Source organism: Centropristis striata, chromosome 14, assembly GCF_030273125.1.
Source record: "Centropristis striata isolate RG_2023a ecotype Rhode Island chromosome 14, C.striata_1.0, whole genome shotgun sequence".
Classification (NCBI taxonomy): domain Eukaryota; kingdom Metazoa; phylum Chordata; class Actinopteri; order Perciformes; family Serranidae; genus Centropristis; species Centropristis striata.
Window position 1 is genome coordinate 9,269,087 of NC_081530.1, and position 16,398 is coordinate 9,285,484.

Here is a 16,398-nt window from a genome sequence, read left to right on the forward strand (position 1 = left end):
ACATTGATAATGGGTTAATTAGCAGGTTGAAAACAATAGAGATTTCCCTGCTGTTCATCTGCTGGGACTAGCTGAGCAGAAGAATCACTTTAAGAGCTTCTGCTACCTCATCATTACGCACTTATCATCCGTTTGAGTATCTTTGTCTCCGTCCACACACAGATCTGAGCCAATCTGAGTCAGCACTGCCTCTGTAAATCACACGCAGCGGCCCAGGATACAGAGCGAGGTGAGTGTCGTCCTCCCATCTCTTCTCTGGCTCTCTACTGCCTTTAACAGCACAGCTTTAGGATGGCAGAGTGACAGAGCCCGGGCCACACAGCTGAAAAACAAGCAGATAAATCAGCCGCTGCCTACCCAGTGCTCCTCCCAGCGCCCATCACTCAGCTAAATGGGCAGCACCCGCCACAGATTTAAGCAAATCTGCGCTCCCATTGGTGGGCGGTGAAGTGGGATGTGCGATGTGTGTGTTTGTGTTCTGGGGGAAATGTAAACAAGTAGGTGTGATTTATTTTATCAATAGTTTTCCTGCATGTTGATAGCAGCAAACGCCCGTCTCCCACATGGAAGCCAAAATCGCTACTGATGACTATTATGATAGTTGATTAATCAATTGATTTATTTATTTTTTTTACTTTTTATTTATTAACATGTTCAAAGAACGAGATCATCATGGGTGTTACAGTTAAAATCTAAATATTCTTTTAGACATACATACATACATACATCATGGCATAATGTCACTCTATTCAAGGTGCATACACGATCCATTTTTCAAATTTTATTTAATTTGACATGAAAATGTTATATTTTTACAGCAAAATTGTGTGTTTCCTACAGTTTATGTCAGTAAAAGTTAAAGTTTTGTGCTATTCTTTGATTTAAGGTAATTAAAAGAGTCTACTACAGTGATATACAATTTTTAATTTCACACACTTTTTCTGATGTAATTTAACAGTGTTTTACTTTAATTTTTAACTAACATTAACATTAACACTAACATTTTTTTTACAGTGTAACACATGCATTTTATGCGCAGTTTTGGGGGTTTGCAGAGTGTTTCTATGAGTTGCCACCGGTCCAAGGGCCACACTTTGAGCAACTATGACTTATAGTTTTCAGCCTCAACCAACATCACTGGAGGCAGTTCATCAAACTTAGCAGAACTCACTCTGGAGACCTAAAAGGCTTTACACATCTTTTTCCTCACATGTTGTGGTCTTCCCCAACACCTCTAAACAAACTTTGATGTGTAAAAGTCAGCGGAGTTCCCCTTTGGTCAGTTAATAAATATGGTAGAAGGAATGAAAATTGAGTTGCAGCCCTAAACTCAACCACATCTCTGATGTGTTCATTACATTTTTTGGATTCCTGTTGATTATTTATACTATATTTCCTGCTTCTGTCAGATCAGAATACAAAATAGCTTCTACCAGGATACATTTTGCTTATGCACTGAATGCATGTTGTAAGAAAAACATCAACATTTTTGACATATTTTTTTCCATCCACCCATCATCTAAACTCTCTTTTCATCTGGTGCATCCTGCACAGATCACCAGTCTATCACAGGGCACAAAGTAATGTACTGACTCAGCATATCTAAAATAAAACAGGGGTGTACACTATGGTTGGGTGGTTGGATGAATATATCAACAGTTGTTTTCTTCTGGTTATTTATCAGTTTTTGTCCACTGTTGTGCTTATAATGGCCAGAAGAGTCCTTATTACCCCCTTTAGTCTCTCTACTCAGTTGGTCATTTAATATGCTTCTTTCTTACTGAATGACTTATTTCTGAAAAAAAATTTAAGAGCACATCTCCAGCAAACACAAGATTAATAGTGGCTCCAACCAATCGTATTTGTAATGTTACAAACATTTGTATGTCAATAAAATAATTGTACACAAAATTCTGCTTTCATATGCGTGAGTCTGAGACACAGTTTGGGTTAGGATTGTTTTTATGTGAGTATGAATCTAAAAGCTGTGAGTGCAATGTCTTGTGAATACAACTCTAATTTCTAGGACTACGAAGTCTCCACTGTGAACACAAATTCAAGTTTGTGGGAACGAGTAGAAAATTGTTGAAATGATGTCACGTAGGTCACAGGGGAAAATAATGGAACCACGATTTCTCCAAATGCGCCAAAGCCAAAGATGACTGACAGCAGTGGAGCGGGTGGAGCTGCCAGCTCAGGTGAAGCATCACAGGTAAAGTCAGTGTATATCCAATATTTACCCTGTAAAATTGTACTTTTTAAAATAATATACAGTTCATGGACTTACAGATTTACTGCTTTAGCTTGCAAGCTAATGACATGCCGGTGACGCTAAGATAGTGCTAGCATTACTAGCATAATTTAGAAGAAGAAAAAGAATGTATAAATGTTTGACATTACGAATACGAATGGTTGGAATCACATGGTTGCACACATCTTTTTGATAGCGATCTTACTCCATAGCGTTTTGCATCATACTTAATGTAGAAAGTCAGTTTTACAAATCTGTTGAGTCATCAACTAATTAATTTGTCGAAACAATAATTTGAGCGCAAGTCGACTAAGAATTGGACGGTTGGAAAATGTGCAACATATCACGGAAGCCTCACAGCAGATGATGGATGCGTTTACTGGACTGAAGTCCTCCAACAGTAAGTTGAGGTTTACTTCCATCTCCCACTGGCCCTATCACTGCTGTGCAGAAGACTGCAGCAGGGCCTCATACTGGACATGTGACATATTACCATTCAGTCAGAACACTTCTCTTTCATTTTTAGTCATGCATGTATTAATTTCCTCTCCACTCTCTCAGGTCAGTGCTTCTCATCATCATCAGCACAACAGGACTTCAGAGTGAGGTGGATCTGCACTGTTTGGCAGCACCATTTGTCAAACCTGCAGCTCTCATGGCAATAGGGGCACCTGACAATAGCTTAAAGGAATATTATTCCATGAGGCGTCCCCTGTATGTGTTGAAAAGCCACTGCCTGTGACTGCTCCCAATGTCCATGTGTGTGTGCGCGGGGTATAAGATGAGGGAGAAAAAGAAAAAAAAATGTGACGGTGTGAGCCGGTTCAGAAGCGCTGTCTTATTAAATTATCTCTCCGCCTTTTACAGCGAGGCCCCCACCCTTCTCTTTCCATCTCTCACCCAGGCTAAACATTTGTCTTTCCATTCATGGGTGAATTTGTATTCCATTGAGATGGGTTCCTGGTGGCAGACTGATGGTGGGAGCGGGGGAGGGGGGGGGAGATGGGTGCAAAGTCCGCATTCAGGCTTGCTGTTTTCCATCTCACTGCTTGGTTACAGCACCCAACAGGCAGGCAATACTGAAAATCAAAGCCTGGCTACAGTTGCTTTAATATGGCTTCTAATTAATGCAGTTCATTGTGAATGCTTGATACTTTTTATTGATTACCTTTTAAAATATTCATCATTAGCATAACATTGGTCTGTGAAGCTAAATATTTATTTCAATACTGTACATATTTCCGACTCCTGGTTTATTTTTAATGTCGATATTTTTACGTCTTATTTCATTTGAATTTAATGGATTATTCTGCTGGCATTATACTTCTCGTATATCATAAAGTGGCTTTAAGTACGGAGCAATTATTTTTTCTACTTACAGTAAACTGTTTGCTGTTACAGGATTCTCATTTCCCCTAAGGAGATCATTAAAAAATTCACCCTGTTTAATCTTATCTTAAAAATGTCAGGGCGCTTCCTGCCTGATAGCGACCTCGTGCTCTCCTTAAGCCCAGCATCGTAACCTGCGGTGATGGTGTCAACCCCTCAGAGAGCTCTGTCTGATTGGCCAGGTGACTGTTTATTTAGCAACACTCCATTAAGTTGACACAGCGACTCCTATCACGAGGTGCACCACTTTGCCTTTAATCAAATTGACAGATGAGGAGCTATAATCAATGTGGCTATTTACATAATGCCAGGCTGCAAAAAAAAAAAAAAAAAAAAAAAAGAGATGATACCACCTGTTCTGGCATTAGGACCTCTGTGGATGGAAGTGGGAATCTTCCATCAACAGGGCTACACTTAAATAGACGTATGAAAGTGCAAATAAAAATATTTCTTAGACAGGAACTGAGCATTTTTTCACTGTCCCCAGAGTCAACGATCACTGGAGTTACATAACATACAAGGCTGTCTTCACCAGAAACACTCGCCTTCACACACAAAACGTGTTTCTGGGAGGATGTAACTGTTTTAGGAAGTCAAGCTCGACATTTCATGCCTCTCAGTAGAAACCTTATTGTGTTGTGTGCAAGTGTATGTGTTAGTTTCTGTTTAGTAATTCAGCTTTCAGCTCCCCTCTCTCTATATTGATAATCAACAGTGCCTATATAAAAGAGAATGCATCTCAAGAGACTTTGTGGTTAAATGAAGGTTAAATACTGTAATAAACAAAGACTGTGTAAAATAAGTGGATGTAGCCTCAGGCTCTGAAAAGTAAAGCCAATGCTGAGTTGCCTTTAACCTGTATTCTTTCTAATGGCCAGAAGGGGGCGACTCTACTGGTTGCAAAAAGAAGTCTGACTGTATGGAAGTCTGGCAATGACCCTGCTTCTCACCTGCTTTATTACCTCAGTGAAATAGAAATATACTAAGTTAAAATTATACAATAAAGCAGGGTATGCTTTTGGGTGTGGCTACATTGTGATTGACAAGTGGCTCAACAGAAGTGTAAACGCTCACTCTGTTTTTGTTTTGTTAGGTGAAGCATATCGCTCACTTGTTAATTGTTTTTTTAGTTTTTTTTGTTGTTTTGAATTTTTATAATGTTTATGTTTTTATGTTTTCAACTCTGTATTTGATACTGTTGGACCCCAGGAAGAATAGCTGTGGCTTTGCTGCAGCTAATGGGGATCTATATAATAAACTTAATAAACTTAACAGCAACCTAACAATCAGGATAGAGAGACAGCAACGTACATCCATGGCACTGTGTACATTTAAATAAACATGAAATGTTTTTAAACTTCGAATGATGGAAGCTTACTTAAAAAGCAGCATTCCTGCCCAGCATATGCATGGCATATGTGTGTGCGGTGTGTGTATATATATATATATATATATATATATATATATGTGTATATATATATATATATATATATATTTATTTATATATATACACCGCAGATCACAGATCGCAGACCACAGATCGCAGACCACAGATCATTAATGAATGTATGTGTATATATATATATATATAGACATACATTCATTAATGATCTGCAGAGACTAATGAAGTCCTCTGAGGAGTTGCGTCGGAACATGGCCTTTAGTCTGGCTCTACGCTGCATCCAAAATAATCCCTGCCTGGCAACAGACTTCCTACCGGCATCCATGTACTGTATGGGCAGTGGTAACTTTGATGTAGTGCTGACAGCACTCAGAAATCTTTCAGAATACATGCTTCTCTGTCAAGAACACGCAGACATCTTGCTCCACCAGTTCAATGATCGCAGAGTCTATGAAGGTCCTTCACATGGAAGCAACAACATAAAAGTGTACAACTCATGCAATTGAAAACAGTGTCATAAATGTTCTGCATCCCAGAGCTAGATTTTCTTTGTTGCCTTCAGTTCAAACATTGCTCTAATTTGATCATGACAGATCAATGAACCCTGTGGCTCTTCAGTGGTACAGATTAAAAGGATCCACCAGCAAGCTGGTCGCCACCACTAATATAATAACTTTTGGATAATTTCGTGACTTCAAAGTATGCACTCTAATAACACCTTGAGAACAGTGACGATTCAAGTTAAACACAACTACACAACTACAAAAAGACATAAAAGGTGCAACTCTAAACATATATATAAAAAAAATACCAAAAAAAATAAAAAATAAAAAATAAAAAAAAAATATATAGGCCTATATATATATATATATATATATGTATACATATTTAAAAAAAATAATATATATTTACAAATATATATATATATATATATATATACATTATATATATATATACTACTTTAGCCCATCTTATATACTAGTATGAAGTGCTGGGATATTGACACTTGACACTAGAATCAACAAAGGTTCTGAGCATATAAAAAAAAATCACATTTATTGTATTAAGAACAAGATCTCCAATCTTAATGACAGAATAGATTGTCCATACCATCCATAAGGACACATATGAACATTTGTCAAAGTGAGCGTTCTGCGGCTCACAGTACTACAGACGGTTCTAAAAATAGCACACACCTCATTATACATACATGTACGGTTTGTGGTTGAAAAATAGGCTTCAGTTTCTGTGAATTTAGGCTACAAAACCACTGACCTAGGTGTAGGGCAAAAAGCTTCCTGGTAAGATGTTATAAAAGACAGTTTAAACAGTAAATAAATGTATGTTGGGCCATTTGCTCGTTTGTTTGTATTAAAGGTCTCCTGTGAGCTTTTTGACCTCTGCTAGTGCTATGGAGCTACAATGATGCACACTGCAATACACTAATTCTAATACTAATATTTCCTTTGACAAACGAGCCGATATCCACGTCCTAATTTAGTTTGTTCCATCCTGCAGCCTCTAGTCAAACGTCTTCCTTTAGACTTCTCCAATTTTAAGGATGACAAGTACCCCTTATAGTTTTTGTGAGTGCAATACAATTTGGTCACAGACAATTAAACCAAATCAGCCAGCAAGCTCCTGAAAACAGTACTCGAGCATCTCCAAATGCTCTAAGGCTGACATTTAGACTGTCTGTAAAACTGTCTACCTTTTATAAACAATGCTTTGAAATCCAAGGTCAGTTTACTGGATTCTGTTTTCAGAGTCTGTGACAAATAGACCTTTACTGTTGGATGAAAAGCACAGAAACTCAGCAAAAACTTATTATGAATTAGTACTCAGACTCAAGCTAAGAAGCACATATCAGTCCAGGCTTGTATTGATGCCAATTACAGAAGTTTTAGGCGTAGACGCTCTTATGTTCAAAGTTTTTCCTGGTCTATAAAACCTACCCATGAATTGATTATGCTGAAAATGTTCCTCATATATTGCAGTCACGGCTGATGATATAATGTTAATTTCTTTCCAAGAAAGCATAACAGCAGGCTTTTTGAAGGATTGTTTTGTCAAATCGAACAAACGCAGGCAGAAAATAATGTTCAAGCTGTCCACGTGTCTGAGGAAAAAAAGTACAAGAGGAGATATGCTGTCCAGACGGTGTAAAGAAAATAAATTAAAAAAAGAAAAAGCTGTCATATTTGTTTTGGGTTTTTTTTCCTCAAACAAGCTTACCACATAAACATGAAAGTAATCCGCTTTACATTCTAGCCCACTCTATGAATTACAGCCATTCTCTGAACCCGAAAATTAAAATTCAGCAGAAACAAAGAAAGTGTCACTAATTAAAAAAAACACTTGCATTATTCATTTGTAATTATGTGGCGAATTTCATCATATATGATCTTACAATATTGGAGCTTGGCTGATTCTGCCCAGAGCTCGAATCGTTTACTAATGACCTCTGTTTGCTCCCCATTCAATAATAATAATGAGCTTGCAAACAAACAACGCCATATAACTGATTCTAGCACTTTCCATGTTCTCCATTTACTGGAACCTGTTTGATTAAATATTCATTGGTTTCTATGGTAGCAAATCAAGTTTCCCATGACATACGATTGGCTGAGCTCAGGCAATGATGCAAGTCTCTTTCTGATATGGTTCCTCTGATTTGAAGCACAGTATATATACTCTGTATAAAAATACACTGTTTTAAGTATAAAAGTGTATTATTGTTACTCAATTTCAAAATGTGCTCACTCAGCACTTTAGGTCAAATGGTATTTAAAAATGACTTTCAACCCTTTTAAGAATACTTTAGGCTCCAACAGCCTGCAGCCTGCACTGCTGACTAAGAAAACAGTGTTGGCATGAGGCCTCCCACAGAGAACTCTAGACTTTCAAAGTAACAGTCAGCTACAGACAACACTATGTAACCACTTGGGTAGCCTACAAAAAATGACATTGCAAGACTAAACCAACACCAATGCAATAAAACAACTGTTAAAATGTGTTTTGAAATGAAATAGCCGAAAACTAACGACGCTTCATCAATACTTAGTACAGCCGCTACCACTGAGCTTCCTGTCTGTGACGTAAGCTGTAAAAAACTGAAAACTGAAAAGGCACCATGTGGAGGGCTGGAAAATGACCAATCATAAGAGGGCTGGGCTCAGCCTCATGAAACTTTACACCCACAAACTAGATACCTAGTGCATCCAGATGTAAGGATGTATAGCTTCCCTGGGTATATTGACAATAAAAGGGCTTTCTCATCAGTCCCCAGACCAGAAGGGCTTGCCAAAATATGCAATCCTTGCAGAAATCTCAAAAATTGTCTAAAGTTTTTGAAAATAAATCACAGCATGAATTGGTTATATTGATCCTCAAGTCCTTGGTGTCTTAATGTGGTAAGCTGGAGGGATTCTTTAACCATCTTTATCAATTCTCGGGTGTAAAAAGAAAAGTAAAATATTGCACCAAATATGTGTAACAAACTTTATCAAAAATTGTGATTTTTAAAAAATCACAATTTTAACAAATTAATCAAGTATTGTTACTTATGACTCATGATTAGAAGAACTGGACACACTGTGCTGAGCTGCATCTCAAATTAATCTTAAGGTTCCAGATGATGTATACACTATCTCCCACTTCTATTCTACTTTAAAAATTGTGTGGATTATTAAGGGGTTACATTTATAATGATTTATTTTCTTTTTTTCAGATCTCATATCCTTTTTAGTGCCTTTCAACAAAGTTTTCTTTTCACCCAGTAACTACTTAAACTGGATCTTTATGCAACTTTCATGAGATTTTAAGGTGCCAGTTGGGGGACACTATTCATTTTCAGGGTCCTGATCAAATTTGGACGATTACATTGTAAGTAGTGTTATGCTAGGGCTGGGCGATATGGACCAAAAGTTATATCCCGATAAATTTAGGCTGAATATCAATATATGATACACATCCCGATATTTTTATCGCAAAGTGAGAGCAAATGTTCAGTCAAACTCAAAACCAGATATGACATGTCACAAGTAGTTTTATTGAAACTGTTTATTTAAGTTCCATAAAGTGCACATTTAAATAAAAAAATATCTTAAAGAAAAATACCCTGTGAAATAAAATAAGCCAATATTTTTCTTAAATAAATATGTTTATATGAAAAAAAAAAACGAACATTACAAAAGAACTAAATGTGACAAACCCTAGTAAGGGCAGCATTAATATATAAAGAAAGAAAGAAAATTTGACCTATATCGATATATCGCCCAGCCCTATGTTATGCATGATTTTTTTTCTCACATCAATGCTCTCCAATGACAGCCATAAAAAATGACGTTGTTTAAGAAAACAAAATAAAACAAAACTTAAACTTTAAGTGACCACCCAGAAAGAAAAGTTGCCAGCTCTTTAGTCCTGACCTGACCTAAACTTGGGCCGTCTCAGTTGCACGTTATGCTTCTGAGATCTCAAGTTGAGGAGGACGCCCCAAGCTCAAGCACTCTGATTGATAGCAAAACTGGAAGCAATTGCCATTTATCTAACTGAGTACATGTAGAAAAGCTAAAGGAAAGTCACATAATGATGGTCCTCAAGAAATCTACTCGGCAGCTGGATGTTGACTGGAGTGGTACTGAAGTATTCCTTATATTACATAAGGAACCATTACCAATGCAAATGACACAAGTGGACTTGTGCGGTATACAAAACCACTCTAAACAGCTAATACAAATGCATCAACACAACTGCTCGTTAAGAAGTTTTTCAAATCATTAATCAATCATTTTAGATGTCCAAACCTCTCTGAATGGCTTTAATTGAGCTTTGTGTTATAAAAAGCTGCAAGACAATTTCAATGCATATTTGAGATTTGCATGAGAAAAGCATGATGGGAATATCAAAATTCTAAACAACTTTCCAAAGGTGCATATAAGTTTTTATGCTCGCTTGAGGTGTTTTTTTTTGTCTTTTTCGAAAAATATTCAATGCGCTAAACGGGAGATGGAAACACTTTTTGCAAATATCTACAGCAAACATTTAACTCATGACTGATCAGCTGTTTCCGCTCTGCCAGTCAAGATGAGCTAACATGAAAGAACAATCATAAGTCGCGCAATTGAATCTAATTCCTGAAGACAGACTTTCTCTCATGGGTGGCCAAGTGTCTGATTAGCATCCTCTTTTTTATTTTCTCTCGTGCACAATCTCTTCTTCTTCTACTGTTTACTGATGGATTAGCCTACAGCAACACATTACACTGCCACCTTCTGACCAAAGTATGTTACTGCAGCTTCCTTTATTCGCTCTAAACCAGTTGATGGTCCCTAATTTGCATTTTCTTTTTTTGCAACATGCCAAATTTCGCTTTTAATGGAAACACGGCTATGGTTATCGCTTGCAGCCTGGCTACTGTCTAAAGAAAGAAACAACTGCAAACATGTAATTTTAAACCTCAATCTCAGTACACTGATTCCATTGTTGGCTAGCTACTGTAAGCTATTTTAGTGAGTGGTGATCTATTTAGTTTAGTTATAAGCTATATCGTTGAGTTACTTCTTAGCAAAATGCTCTATGGTAAGCTTTAATTGTGAAAAGAACACAACGGAAATACGCCCCCAGTAAGGAGGGGTGACTCCCAGTGACTGGGAGTTGACTGGGAACTTGATGGCTGGCAACCGAAGAAAAAAAGGTCTGGTGGCTGCATCCATTTAGCTGTAATGCATTATTGTCTTGTTTCGGACTACGGGCCCTCATTTTTTTTTTTGTTACCTACATAAGTATAGAGGCAACAATTGAGATCTTTGTGCTTTGTGCCGTAAATTGAGCCTTCATTTTCCTGTTAGATCGGACGGGTGGCAGACAGAATTACATAGCAAGGCTTATAGGGAGCCAATCTAAATGTTGACAGTGTCATTATTCTATAGCAATTACATTGTGAAATCAGCATTAACTTTATAATGATGAGTTAAAACAAACACCTGTCTAAGAACAGATTGACATTTTGTAATGATTCTCTATTGATGAGACTGAAAAGCATAGATGTGGCAGTGTCTGTTCAGTAATAGGCTTTGGGCAAATGACAAGAATTCATTAAGAGATGAGAGTTTAATTGAAGGATTTTTTTTTTTACATATCATTTTTTCCCTTCTGGAGGACTTTAATAAACTAATGGGAGAGATATGTTCAAGCGCTTTAATATGATAAATGTCAAGGATGTAATCATCATGAAATCTGCGAAAGACTGAAACAGCTTTAAAAGAGAAGGTAAATCCCTCTGACTGTCAGAGTGGCAAGAGGTATAAAAAAAACCCTTTAATGAATGATCAGCTGTCATTTCATTAACTATTGCATCAAAGGGAAATGAACTGGAGTACCACTCTACAGTCTCAATCACTAGCATGGAAATCAAAAAGCTTTTGCCATGAAGATCAATAAAATAATGGAATTTTTTAAACAAGCGAGCTATATTTCTCTACAGTATGTCTGCAGACAAATAAGTGTGAGGCTTACAGAGACACAATGGCATTAAAAGCATCCATTGGACTAACGGTTTTAGACACAGGGGAAATACTTGAACTATACCCGTAATTGAGCCTGTGATAGTCTTGGCAACCCTGATAAAGGCTTCCTAATGGGCTGAGGCAAATTATCTGCCTCATAATCAGCAAGGCCTGCAAAAGCCTGGACTGGAACTGCAAAACTACCTTTACAGAAACGAAGACGTGAGGAAATATTTACCGCGGCAAGTGTCTGCACTGAGATTACACACATAATGTAGAGCATCAGTCCAAAAACAGGTGTTATCTCAGTCATCTTCACAACAGCTTTCCCCTTGAGAATGTTTCCTCACAGAAGAGGTGCATGTCAAATGCCAAAATATCTCAAGAAGAGTGAATCCAGTGAAGTGTTTGTCTTGATCTCCCCCCCCCCCCCCCCTACATCTCAATAGATTCTTACATTTCCATGCTTGATCTGCCGTGTCGTTTCATTTTTGCAGATTGCATTCTCTCTGCAAAGGCAGGACAGCCCCAGCTGACTAATCAAAATGCTGGCAGTGCCCAAAGAGGGACCGGGATTCTCAGAAAACAAACACCCGCAGTAAATCAAAAGTGATTTCAGAGGATGATCACAGATGGTGCGACCGAAGAGTGCTCCTACAAATTCTGTGCGTCCCCGGTGATTCACACATTTCCCAAGCTGCTGTCTACACTTCTCCAAAATAGCCTGTAGCCCATTATAAATGCAAATAAAAAACATGGCTTGAGACCAGATCTGGAGGTTTATGCACTAACTGACAGGTAAAGAGATGGCAATGAAGCCACATAGATAAGTGTGATTGGCAGACCGACATATGGAAAATATAATACCTTGTTTCTTTTCATCTAAATTGGAAATAACATCTATGACATACAGTCACAGCAGCATGACATGAACTTTTTCTCTCATTTGCATCTCATTTCGTGGTTTGCGAAGTTGTACATTGAGTTCACAAACATTCCGTCGTGACTGTGGTGCAAGTGTGATCACAACTCATAATCTCACATTCATGCAGACACACGCAGACACACACATCAGGGACTTACCCCACTGCAAAGGAGCAAGCTGTAGGTGCTCCAGGACCAGCTGGTTGAGGACTCCCTCCACACTGGCCTCTCCACGACGCCGCAGGGAAGGGTGGGGAAGGTTAAGGATGACATGATGGAGAGGCTTGGTGCATTTCAAATACTAATCAACCTGAGAAACTCTGCTGAATACACATATATAATGCTCTCTTCAACACCAGAAGTAGGAGAAAAAATATATCATATTAGATATTTTGTTTAAAAATGTTTAACATTCTGAAAAAAGTCAGTTTTACAGCTGCTACTGCTAATAATACTGCTATACTCCTATCAGTGCTCGCTCCCGCCACTTCAACTCCTTTCAATATGACTTAAACTACTTTTAATGCTTCAAGCAATAGTTCTCAACTCAACTCAAACTTTATTTATAAAGCCCATTTAAAACAACCTGGGTTGACCAAAGTGCTGTACACATATTGCAGTTGCAGGAAATAAGGTAAAAACTAAAATAATAAATTACATAAACACAATGCAACAATAGAATAAAATGAAATAGAAAAAAATAAAGTAAAATTTGATTTTTTTTTTTTTTTTTTGCCAGATGTCCACTTAAACTTGATTAAAAGCCAGGGAGAAAAAGTGTGTTTTTAGGAAGGATTTAAAAACCTCAAAAGATCATGAAGATGGGATGTGTCAGGGCAGGTTAATCCAGAGCCACAAAGGCACGGCCACCTTTGGTTTTAAGTTTTAGGGGTGGCCAGTAGCAGCTGAGGATCTCAGTGTTCTGTCAGGGGCGTGGATTTGAAGGAGCTCGGTCAAATACTGGGGGGCTAGGCCATTAAGAGCTTTAAAAACAAACAATAAAACTTTAAAATTTATTCTAAAAGCAACCGGGAGCCAGCGCAGCGAAGCTAGTTCTAGTTTTCTGAAGTAGGGTCTAAGGTACGATGGCAGTCGATACACCGCGAAGTAGCACAGAATCTAGGCTACTGCTGTGGATGGAGGCAACAGCCAAACTTATTTTAGCAACCTGAAAAAAGGCCCACCTTTAAAAACCAATATCAGTTTAAATGTATGCTATAATTCTATCCTTTTGCCTTAAAAAAAATTTTAAAAAATGAGAAACACACAAAACACTTGCTGATTTATCACTGCCTCCATCAGTTATTTAGTTGGTGTTACCGGGCTCAGTAGCACACAGGAAAAAATGCAGTTGGTGTAAACACAGTTTGTTGCTGCCTCTACAAATGCTAGACCATGCTAAATAAAAGTCATATCACCAATACCCAGAAATGCCGCCAACTTCTCGCGGCCCAAGCTCATCTGAGACGGACTGACAGTAAGTGAAAAAGTGAACTGTGGTCTGACAAGTCCACATTTCAAACTAGACGTGATGTCCTCAGAGCTAGAGAGGAAAATGATCCAGAGTGTTACCCTGGAGATTTTGGCCTGATAACATGCACACAGGTTGGACACAAACGGGTTTGAAAGGCTACTTAAGGTAACCATCCTCACCTGTGATCTGTTTGCTTGTTATCAGTGTAGGTGTATAAAAGGACAGTGAGGTTCTGGGCTCCAGACAGACCCTTGCATCTTTCATCAAGTGCTGCACTCACTTTTCTGGATTCTGAAAATCTGCAGGAAAAGGTAATTGAACTGTATAAAACAGGACAGGGATATCCAAGGAATTGAGAATGCCAATCAGCAGTGTTCAAACTCTAATTAAGAAGTGGAAAATGAGGGATTCTGTTGAAACCAAAACACAGTCAGGTTAACCAACAAATATTTCCGCCACAACTGCCAGGAAAATTGTTCGGGATGCAAAGGAAACCCCACAAATAACTTCACCTAAAATACAGGAAATATAAATATATATTATATATATATATAGAATCAAAAGTGATCAATCACAATGCTGTCTTCATGATGTTAACACAGCGTCCCAATCTGTATGGGATCAGGGTTGCAGTTCAAAAAGAAATACCACCATATTAGACATTAATAAACAAACAAAATAAATGGGATTTTTGTACCTTCAGTTTTTGACTGCGGCTTGTCATTATCTTTGTAAGGCATTATTTCTGTTAGTTTTCCCTTACAAATTGTTTTTTGGGGGAATTTTCCAGTCTGCCAAACGGCAACCTACCCTCACTCTGAGTCAGAGTGTGACAGATACTAGTAAAAGTAGTAGTGGATGTCACAAAATGTGACAAAACTGGCACAAGACATGGCACTGGTTTTCCCAATTTGTGGCTGCATTCATGGCCTACAAATATAAACACAACATGCTAAAGGGGGTAAATAAAACTCAGTCTAAATTAACTGCTTATTTGTGTAATACATTCATTAAGATGTCAAAGGTACATGTAGAGCATGTTTCTGTAACCTGATTATAATGATCGCATTAACTGATCGCGGGGCAGGCTATCAATGCATGAATGCTGCATCAAAACAAATATGGCTGTCAGAGAGCAATTACCCAGATAATATGTGATGATAAGGACACAGCTGATCATTTACACAGCTGACATTTGGAATAATGGGTGAGACGAGCAGCGCCTGGAGCACCAAACCTGTGTCTATTAACCTTTGAGGGAGAGTACAGTACAGTATGCATGCAGAGGCAGCGGCAGGGGAGGCAGGGGAGGCATCCGCGGACAATACCTGTGCTGAAAAGTGCCTCTGCTGTTCAGACCGGATCTTTCCCAAACTCAAAGTCTCACTCATAATTAATCACATGTCACAACATGCACCTGTATCTTATTAGAATAAACAATGGTGAATGATGGCAGTGTTGTGGCTTTGATCTCTTGAAGACTAAACGTGTCACATTTGTACTTTTGGAGGATGAAGGGAAACTGCTGGATAACAGGAGCACCTAGCACAGGGGTCGGCGGTCCGGGTGCCAAAGTATAATCCTTTTTCTGTCAAAAAAAAAATACGAAAACCCGGAAACAGTGCCCCCTTTTTCTTTTTTCGTTTTAACCAAAAACGGAAAAAAATTGTTAAGTAAACAAACTCTATCATAGCGATAGCTTCCATGGCATTACTTAGTTATGATTATAATTTATAAGAGAACAGTAGCCTATAATAGTGTATGATATGTTTTTTTTTTTCTTTTTATGCTTGATAATAAGTTACACGGTACTTTTATTTTGACGGGACTTTTATTTTCCGGCTTCTGATGTGTCCGACGTCATATCAATAAATGAGAAATGAACAAAATGAAAAAAGGAGTTTGCAAAAAACAAATTACGGCTGTTATTTCATTTTGGTTTTTTGGTTATTTCATTTTTTGATGCTGAGAGCAAAATCCGTTTTTGGTTTAAAACCCGGACCGTCGGCAACCTTTACTAACAGAAGAGCCATTGTTGGCAAAAATAAGAGAAAAACAGTCGGAATGGAGCCGCACACCTTACCTACCAGCATTAATAATAGGTCATAATGAGCATTCAAGTGCAAATAAGAGGCTGGAAACTGAATAAATATCTCAGGAGATATGGAATCGAAAGCTAACCTAGGAAGGGAAACTCAAAACCAGACTTGAAGTTTGCAAAATGTAGAGGTTACGACACTGGCCTGTAGACTTTTGAAAAAGCTATGAAGCACATTGTAGTTGACTAAAAAATGTTTAAAACATTTTTACTGCCTTATAGCATCTACACATTTTTACAATTGAAGAATACAAATTTCTTTGGCCCTACAACAAATTACTTTGGGCCTACACCAATGAGAAATTACATTAAAAATGTAAAGAAATAAATGTTTCATTTTGTTTTTTTGTC

At 37.9% G+C, this 16,398-nt stretch overlaps 1 protein-coding gene across 2 annotated transcripts in view; it reads right to left on the reverse strand.

Moving 5' to 3' along the window:
* Positions 1 to 16,398, reverse strand: part of trappc9 (trafficking protein particle complex subunit 9) — a 302,989-nt gene that overhangs the window by 83,907 nt on the left and 202,684 nt on the right. For both annotated transcript variants that reach the window (XM_059349529.1, XM_059349531.1), the window contains exon 21: positions 12,635 to 12,725. In XM_059349529.1, the coding sequence (XP_059205512.1) occupies positions 12,635 to 12,725 (91 nt within the window). The remainder of the gene's footprint in view (positions 1 to 12,634; positions 12,726 to 16,398) is intronic.